Source organism: Gigantopelta aegis, chromosome 5 (assembly GCF_016097555.1).
Source record: "Gigantopelta aegis isolate Gae_Host chromosome 5, Gae_host_genome, whole genome shotgun sequence".
Lineage (NCBI taxonomy): Eukaryota > Metazoa > Mollusca > Gastropoda > Neomphalida > Peltospiridae > Gigantopelta > Gigantopelta aegis.
This window is the reverse complement of record NC_054703.1, coordinates 13382938-13392937: the sequence shown is the minus strand read 5'-3', so window position 1 is coordinate 13392937 and position 10000 is coordinate 13382938. Positions and strand designations below refer to the sequence as shown.

General features: G+C 37.2%; 1 protein-coding gene across 1 annotated transcript in view; it reads right to left on the bottom strand.

The window, feature by feature from the left end:
- LOC121373655 (atrial natriuretic peptide receptor 1-like) overlaps positions 1-10000 on the bottom strand; it is a 72021-nt gene that overhangs the window by 23238 nt on the left and 38783 nt on the right. The window contains exons 9-14 of the mRNA XM_041500367.1: positions 8100-8226; positions 6808-6903; positions 6389-6466; positions 5068-5172; positions 2493-2564; positions 645-813 (exon numbers count right to left, since the gene is read on the bottom strand). Coding sequence (XP_041356301.1) covers positions 645-813; positions 2493-2564; positions 5068-5172; positions 6389-6466; positions 6808-6903; positions 8100-8226 — 647 coding nt within the window. The remainder of the gene's footprint in view (positions 1-644; positions 814-2492; positions 2565-5067; positions 5173-6388; positions 6467-6807; positions 6904-8099; positions 8227-10000) is intronic.

Below are 10000 nucleotides of genomic sequence, written 5' to 3'. Positions count from 1 at the left end.
AGTAGGTGGTTACAAGTGCCTCTTAACAATGCCAGAAGTAACTACTGAACACTCTCCGAAGTGGTCAAACTAAGCCCTCAGCTAAAAGCTGATGGGACATGGCAGGTGTGTGGCACGGATAGTCACAAGAGACAAGCACATGTCACGGTCAGAGATACAAGGACTGGGATGTGGAGGTGGACAGCGAAAGAAGTTGAAAGATAGGAGAAGTTGCCAGATCGGGAAGAAACGAAAGGAGAGAAAGGAAAGGGGGCAGTGAGATAAAAAAAAAATAGCCAAAGGTCATGTCAAATGTATTTGTTCGTGTAATGTATTATATTTCAAACATGTTAAGGTAAGATAGGGTTCTAAAAATAGGAAAAATCAAGATAGTCCTTTTATAAATTGAGACTAAGGGATGGGTCGGCGATAATGTTTTTGTTTTTTTTGTTTTTTTGTTTTTTGTAAAGGTACCCACCCACCCCTGGTTACGCCACTATTTCAACATCATAGAATCTTGTTTCACTCTGTTGTAAATTGACATATATTATTAGATTAACTAAACTCAATGTCCATTTTCACGGGTTGAAACTAGGGTCTGCGACTGTAACATACATAAAACAGACATTACTGTACATTAGCGCACATTACCGTACACTACTTACTAGAATAGTATGCAAATGTGTTGACATCCTCCATGGATTCGTGTTTCTCTCTGAAATAATGGAGACCGAAGTCGGTCACCTTGACGACAAATCGACTGTCTACTACACAGTTTGTGCTCTTGAGGTTGCCATGGCTACGGATATCACTGTTGTGAAGGTAGGCCATCCCCTGTAAAGAAACAACGAATCACCTGATGGTATGATCGGTAAATAATATTAATATTAGCGGTAGGCACACTACTACAAAAATGATATTATGTATGCTGTATATAGAGAATAATACATGACCATTTATCTCACGAGTTGTTTTAAACTGTATCTAACAAGCGAAAGAGAGTTTAATCCGTTTTTAAACAACGAGTTGTGAGATAAATGGTATCTAAGAATCACGAATGCATTTTCTATTTCTTACATATCCTCAAAAACCAGGTTTTAAGCAAATTTTAACATCTTTGTCGACTAAAAGATATCTACAACCTTTTGCACTTGTAGCTGACTTACGCGTCACAAACACATGATTGTCAGGTTAATTATATGTCACAGTATTCGATTTCCGCCGTGTGTTTTTTTATTGGACGTATGACATTGGTGACTTGGTCATCACCTAGGAGCAGCCAGTCGTATGTCTTGAAATTGTTAACACACGTACATGTGTAAACAACTATGTGTTATAAATAATAATGCTTTGAAAGTTCACTTGGAAATAGAGTACTAATTAAAATGCCATTCTCTAATACTCTCTCAATATCCCCACAACTTTTTTTATACACCCTTCTCTCTCTCTCTCTCTCTCTCTCTCTCTCTCTCTCTCTCTCTCTCTCTCTCTCTCTCTCTCTCTCTCTCTCTTTCCGTCATATAAATATCATAGAAAGCATTAACATATTTAAATAGCATATTTTGTTTAGATACTATTGTTTAAATATGTACTTTGTAAGGCAGTGACCACGGCTCCCCAACCTATTCACTGCCTATGTTCTGGGGGCAATAAATCTTTTTAAAAAACCTTAAAAAAAACTATGTCTTATCAAAAATAACGTATGATGTTCTCACCAACGGGGATGTAAGAAAATGATATGCATACTAGTAAAAATCTTAACTCGTAAATATAATTTTAAAAAGTTACAAAAGAATCGTGTGGTGGAAAACAAAATTAAAATGTATTGTTTTACATATTTGTTTGTTTCGTTTTAATTACTTGTTGTTTTCGAAAACAACATTTAAATAATACGTATAGTATATTATATACATACAATACGAATTTATTAGATAAACACGTTTTATCAATTATTGATCCCCCAACATTGACAATAATATATATCAGTGTTGAAGAGCTTTGAAATACTGCCTTACAATATGGTTTTGTGATTCGAAATAATAGAACAATTACAACAGCTAGACATTTTGTGATTTCAAGCCAACACATGTATTATTTTTGTTGCATTGTTTACATGATTACATATATTACGATTAAAAAAATATATATCTCTTACTCCCAGACAATACCAATGTCAGGGTTGAGGACTGTTGGGGGGGGGGGGGGGGGGGGGGTATCACTGCCTTACAATATGGTTTAGTGGTATGTCATAATTGAACAATGCTGACATTTTGTGATTTGAAGCTACACCATATTTAAAAGAAGTTGAAGTGATTTTCTGTTTTAATTAATATTAAATATGGCAATTTATACAATGAGGATTTATTCCATGACATTTGCATATTTAATCTAATTAAAATCAGACACAAACTTGTAGTGTTCGAATGTTTTGTGTGTGTGTGTTTTGTTTTGGGTGAATTGAGTGGGGTTATTGGTCAATATATTTACATTTTATTGAAGAGAAAATAACTCACTCTGACAATATCTTGCATAATAGAATATCGGAACATCCAGTCCAGCTTTATCTGTTCATTCTCCAAGACATCCTGAATAAGACATGAATAAGCAAAGATTAGTATTTAGAACAACATGTAATAGTACACACAGATACGGGGCTTTAGCGCAATCGGTTTAGTGCTCGCTTGAGGTACTTGCGTCGCGCGATCGAACCACCTCAGTGGATCCTTTCAGCTGATTGGGGTTTTTCTTGTTCCAATTAGTGCACCACAATTGGTCAAAGGCCGTGGTATGTTCTTTCCTGTCTGTGGGAAAGTGCATATAAAAGATCCCTTGCTGCATGAGGAAAAAGGTAGCGGGTTTCCTCTGATGACTACGAGTCAAAATTACCAAATGCTTGACATTCAATAACCGATGATTAATTAATCAATGTGCTCCAGTGGTGTCGTTAAACAAAACAAACTTCTTTTTTTACACAGAGAGGCATACACATTCTTTGTTTACGTCTCACCTTGTGTATAGACAACAAATATACTTCGACAACAACAACAATAATATAATAATAATAATTAGTGATCTCCCGATTATCGATTATAATCGAAAATTGATCGATTTGGCTCTACCGATGTGATCATCGGTTATAAAAATCGATAATCGATTGTGTGGGAAAATGTTAACTGTAACTGTTCCTCCAGTTCAGATGATGGAAATATGTAAATAGTTTTGGTGGTGGAAAGAAAGAAAGAAAGAAATACATGTTTTATTTAACGACGCACTCAACACGTTTTATTTACGGTTATATGGCGTCAGACATATGGTTAAGGACCACACAGATATTGAGAGAGGAAACCCGCTGTCGCCAATTCTTTTCGATTAGCAGCAAGGGATCTTTTATTTGCACTATCCGACAGACAGAATAGTACATACCACGACCTTTGTTACACCAGTTGTGGAGCACTGGCTGGAACGAAGAAATAGCCCAATGGACCCAATGGCTACTCTTTTCGATTAGCAGCAAGGGATCTTTTATATGCACCATCCCACAGACAGGGTAGTACATACCACGGCCTTTGATATACCAGTCGTGGTTCACTAGCTGGAACAAGAAATAGCCCAGTGGGTTTGGGGATGGTGTTTGTTTCCCTGTGTACTTACAAAAAACAACAACAGTTAAATAGTTGTTAATGAAATAAAATGGAATTTCTAGGGTCTAACTTGATGAACACGACACTAGGTCTATTAAAAATCTAGCGCTCTTTTTCTTTTCTTTTCTTTTCCTTTGTTGGAATCAGATCTGCTTTGACCGTAAGGCTTATTTATATGTGTTGTTGAAGAGAGGTGATATTAACTTACAGTTAATACTAACTCTGGCAACCTTTCTACAAACTCTGCCCGCTCTATTTGCGACTAATTCATTTCATATTTAGGCCTGAAGCAAACAATTAAAAAAAAGCGAAAATTTTAAATTATAATTGTAAATTCGTTATGATGCATTAAAAAAAAAAGTTATAATTCAAACAAAAATCGTTACTACCCCACCAACTCCCCTGTCTTGGGCACATCAATCGAAGAATCTTGCAGACTGTGCCCAAGACAGTCCTGCTTGAATCTTCAGTTGATTGGGGGGGGGGGGGGGGGGGGGGTAAATATATGGTGGATGTCTGCATCTGGAACTGAATGTTATATCATGCATTGTGTTGCCCGTTTTCTGAAGTTTAATTAGAGTTGCTTCCCTTCTTGGACCCCTCGAAATAAACTTAGGCAATAGAGAGGGGGCGAGGTGTAGCCCAGTGGTAAAGCATTCATTTGATGCGTGGTTGGTCTTGGTTCGATCCCCGTCAGTGGGTTCAATGGGCTATGTCTCGTTCCAGCCAGTGCACCACGACTAATATATCAAAGGTCGTGGTATGTGCTGTCCTATCCGTGGGACGGTGCATATAAAAGATCCCTTGCTACTAAGTAATGAATGAATGAATGTTTAACGACACCCCAGCACGAACAATACAGCGGCTATTGGGTGTCGAAACTATGGTAAATGCTTGCTACTAATGGAAACCAAATGTAGCGAGTTTCTTCTCTAAGACATCGATGTGCTCTAGTGGTGTCGTTGAACAAAACAAACTTTATCTTCAACTCTTAACAACAGAGGTAAGTTCCATGAACCTTAAACAATTGAAACACTTACATGCGCGACAAAAGAGTGAAACAGATACGTAGATATTAATTTCAATGTTCAATTTCAGTTTTTTAAACTTACCTAGGGGCGGGACGTAGCTCAGTGGTACAGCGCTCGCTCGATGCGCGGTCGGTCTGGGATCGATCCCCGTCGGTGGGCCCATTGGGCTATATCTCGTCACAGCCAGTGCACCACGACTGGTATAACAAAGGCCGTGGTATGTGCTATCCTGTCTGAGGGATGGTGCATATAAAAGATCCCTTGCTGCTAATCGGAAAGAGTAGCCCATGAAGTGGCGACAGCGGGTTTCCTCTCTTAATATCTGTGTGGTCCTTAACCATATGTTCGACGCCATATAACCGTAATAAATATGTGTTGAGTGCGTCGTTAAATAAAACATTTCTTTCTAAACTTACCTGTAAACTTCCTTTAGGACAGTATTCTGTCAATATACACTGATTTGGCGGGTCAATGCACGCGCCTATAAACCTGACCACGTGATCATTCTGTAGATCCCTAACCTGGAAACCAAAAAAATAATACAGGTGTAACATGTATCAGCATATTTTATAAGACAAGACAAGACAATACAGTATTCAGGCGGAATACAACGGAGATTGTCGAATGCTAAATGGAAAATAACAGATTACATGTTTCCTGTTTAGCACATGTAACACGCCTAATGTCAGCCATCCACTGCTGAGGATTTGCTGGTCGAACTGTTCGTGTTAGATCTCACTACACAGATTGTTAAATTGTCCAACTTGAAATGAAGATTGCCAATAGAACGGGTTCTCGTCGGCTCTAACAATATACACCATGGCGAACATACATTATATAAGCATTTATTTTCACTAAAAAATTGAGAACATTTCAGTCTCCGTTTGTGGCTATATGACCTCATCTGGCTGAAGTACCGGTCCAAACAGGTGGTTCATTAACCGATTCACTCCGGCTGTCTCTTGCGCTATACACCTATGTCCCAAAAGGTCAATGCACAATATTACAATATACCATGGGCAAAATACAGCCAGAATGCTTACCATGCATATTGTTTTAATTCTTCACCATTTCCTAGAAGTGAATATGTGAACCATAACATGTGACACAATTAAGCACTATTGTGGACTATAATCAATGATTTCTCACCCGGAAGTGATCTGTGTAGTGAGAACTTATACGTTTCCCACCTCGTTCCAGCCAATACACCATGGCTGATGTGTCAAATGCTGTTCTGTCTGCGGGATGGTACCTATAAAACATCCCTTTCTACTAATGGACAAAATGTGACGGGTTTCCTCTCTTCTAAGACTACATGTCAAAATTACCAAAAGTGTGGCATCCAATAGCCGATAATTAATAAACCAATGTCCTCTATTGGTGTCGCAGACACTAGTTTGGACACTAAGTTTAGTTTATCTACAAATCTGTATCACATTTGGATAAAGTTACAATATAGTGACACAACGAGTCTGTGATGTTAAAACGGCGAAATATTCTTAAAAGACAAACTAGAACTCGACTCCATATCCGGTACGTCTCAGACGCACGTGCGTTTTGTAAAATATGAAAAATTCATTTTTTATTATTTGAAACACCAGGATTATTACACATGGATGATCTAAAGAATAAAATATAACTAATGTTTTATTTCTGTGATGATAAACGTCACTAATAGGAGAAACTATGACTGTTTAAGAACTAGTGTGTGTCCCTTTGATGGCAAACATTACCAACCCGTTTTATGTTAAGAAGTAAAGGCTTGCTGATGGTAAAACTGGATCGATGTATGGACTTGATGGCGATGATGGCATTCTGAAAGATAAAATGAAACAAGTTTTATATTAACACAGACTGAACGATTTTCCAAACCTGCGCAATTAAATACAGACTCCGTTTGATGTGTAGATATGTAGGTAGTTTATACGCAAATAAATCAATGGTTCTTGAAGACACATTATCAATAAATGATATCATATAATGGCACGCAATATAATGCATATATAATATGAGTATATTACACACAAATCACAGAGATGAATAATAAAATGGCGAAACCTCAGTTTCTAGTATCTGTCTGTCTATTGATTTATTTTACGGATTAAAAAGTTAACATCAAAAACAAATAATAAATGTAATTAGGATGTATTTCTTACCTTGTAATAACCTGTTTTTGTGAACAGCTGTTTGCTGGTCGAATCGCCGAAAGCCGCAATGGTGTCGCCAGACGCTGTACTGATCAGAGAGCATTTCTGTAATGAAACGGACAACAATATGAGGTCATTTTGTGTTATAAAAGGCTTGTAGACTAAATATTTGAACACATTCTTAATATTTATATTATATATCTTTACATATCTTAATATTTATATTATACATCTTTATATATATATATATATATATATATATATATATATATATATATATATGAGAGAGAGAGAGAGAGAGAGAGAGAGAGAGAGAGAGAGAGAGAGAGAGAGAGAGAGAGAGAGAGAGAGAGAGACCGCTGCACAATTCCAAATCTCCACGCTCAAGTTGTAGTTACTAACTGTGTTGTTTTTTTGTTGTTTTTTTAAATTAGAAAATAAAATGATCCACGAATGACCCATCAAGTCTTTTGAAGTCTATGTAGGTCATGCGAAGGATGTATTGGATTCCTCTCTTCCTCACGTTCTAAATTTGTATTCATCGTTTTAAATGTAATATTTATCTTACAACTCGTTGTTTAAAATGGTATCCAACAACCACTCACGTAGTATTCTCTTTACCAAAACTATGCACCTCATGATGAGGCTCATCGGGAAATACTACAACGAGTTAATTTTACATTTAATACCTATTTATTATCCGTTTTCTTTACATATACATGAAAACGAGCCCCAATCCGAACATATTTACATCAGTTCCATCATTCAAACTGTTGGAACTTATAATCTATCATCACTTCACTGAAGTCCAGCAGATCGATTTTCAAGTATAATTGATCACAGAAACACCACTAAATTGTGGATTTCTTTAAAACTTCGACTTTTAATTAATTGTTTTTGTGTTATGTTAACGTTAGTTCTAGCACGCTGCCCTGTTCACCACTGTCTTTTTATTCAGAACTAGTATAACCCGTGTAGATAGCCAGCCCTCATCAGCTTAGGATAAATACACGGCCGTCGAGTATATAGACAGTTCTATTGTTCGTAACGAAAATGGCGGTATCCATTGCAGTTGTATTTTATGGAATTAATCTTAGTGTGCAATATTTAGCACGATGTGTGTACAATAGTCGACTGGACCTCAGCACAAATAGATCCTTGCGACGTGCGGCATTGGATAAGTACAAAGAAGGTTGTCGACGGTGCAGATCGAAAGAGAAATGATCAGAACGATCTAAATCTTCTTTTTTTAAAAGGCTTTGGGAGTTATATTATAGATACCAAACTACGGATCGCGTTACCCGAGATATTTTCTTTCCACTCCCCTGCCTCTCCAACATCACGTTTCTTTCAGGCGAGCTGAATAAGATATCGTCCCATTTCACTCTCCAATTCATCTCCGACAACTCAGCTTCCAGCTTTATGTGTCTACAATAGAAAACAGGACTTAATAAATAAGATGTCGACACATTTCACTCTCCAATTCATCTCCGACAACTCTGCTTCCAGCTTTATGTGTCTGCAATAGAAAACAGGACTTTATAAATAAGATGTCGATACATTTCACTCTCCAATTCATCTCCGACAACTCTGCTTCCAGCTTTATGTGTCTACAATAGAAAACAGAACTTTATAAATAAGATGTCGATACATTTCACTCTCCAATTCATCTCCGACAACTCTGCTTCCAGTTTTATGTGTCTACAATAGAAAACAGGACTTTATAAATAAGATGTCGACACATTTCACTCTCCAATTCATCTCCGACAACTCTGCTTCCAGCTTTATGTGTCTGCAATAGAAAACAGGACTTTATAAATAAGATGTCGACATATTTCACTCTCCAATTCATCTCCGACCACTCTGCTTCTAGTTTGATGTGTCTACAATAGAAAACAGGACTTTATAAATAAGATGTCGACATATTTCGCTCTCCAATTCATCTCCGACAACTCTGCTTCCAGCTTTATGTGTCTGCAATAGAAACCAGGACTTCATATAAACTGTTTCATAAGGCGTAAGAAACAATATATGTTTCCAAAAACCCGACCTTACCTAGAAAAAAAAAGTTGACCCTAAAACTCTTATCAATGTAATTTTCTTCAATTTTGTATTACTCATAGGTGAAAAGAGTAAACATTTTGGAAACTAATTTGCAGCCACCTAAACTAAACTAATTACCTCAGTCTTCCGGATTGTATGTATGTATGTATGTATGTATGTATGAATATCTATATATTGTATGTACGTCGAGGTTATCAGTTACATACATAGATATTAACGCACTGGCGCAGGGGATAATTAAATCTTTTCTGGCCTCACAAATTGCCCCATGCCGTTGTTGGGACTCGAACCTGTGGCACCGAATCGCCCGCAAATTACAAGACTAACCACGATGCGCTCTGAGCTATTGAGGCATCCATAATAAAAGATGCTCTTGAACTCAACTACATGTATGGGGCCTACAGACTACGCGATCGATCCCGCTTACGTGCATGAAACAGTTCCAGTTGTCAAATCCATCACTTGATAGAGGAGAGGCAACACAGCTCCGATGCTTGAAGTGTGTGACCATTAAAGTGCGGGTTACTTTAAATGGACAAAAGAACGAAATATGTTTGAGCATTTTCAGTTTGTTCTTTTAAAGACGAATCTCCTTTGGGTGTACATTCCCTCCACACAATATCAGTCATCATGTAAAATATGAACGTGATTCAACACAATTAGTCGTTTCTTGTTTGTAAGAAACAGTTGGTTGTTTCTGGTTTCTGAGAAACAGTAGGTTTGTTTCAGGTTTATAAAAAAAAACCAGTTGCTTGTTTCAAATTTATAAGAAACAGTTGGTTGTTTAATGTTTCTAAGAAACAGGTAGATGTTTCAAGTTTCTAAACCTAAGTTGATTGTTTCAGATTTCTAAGAAACAGGCTTGTGGGGGGATTCTAAGAAACAGTTGTTTGTTTTGGGATTCTAAGAAACAGTTGATTGTTTTGGGATTCTGAAAAACAGCTGAAAGTTTTGCGTTTTTATGAAACTGTTGTTTTAGGTTCTTAAGACACAATTTCCAGTTTAGACAGCCGTGTGGTATAGAACAAGTTTACTGGTTCCCATTCTATCGTACCATAACCTGTTAAACGTTAAGCGCAACGAAAGACCAGTCTAGCAAACGACAGCGCCCGATTGATCTTGTATTAAAGGGACATTC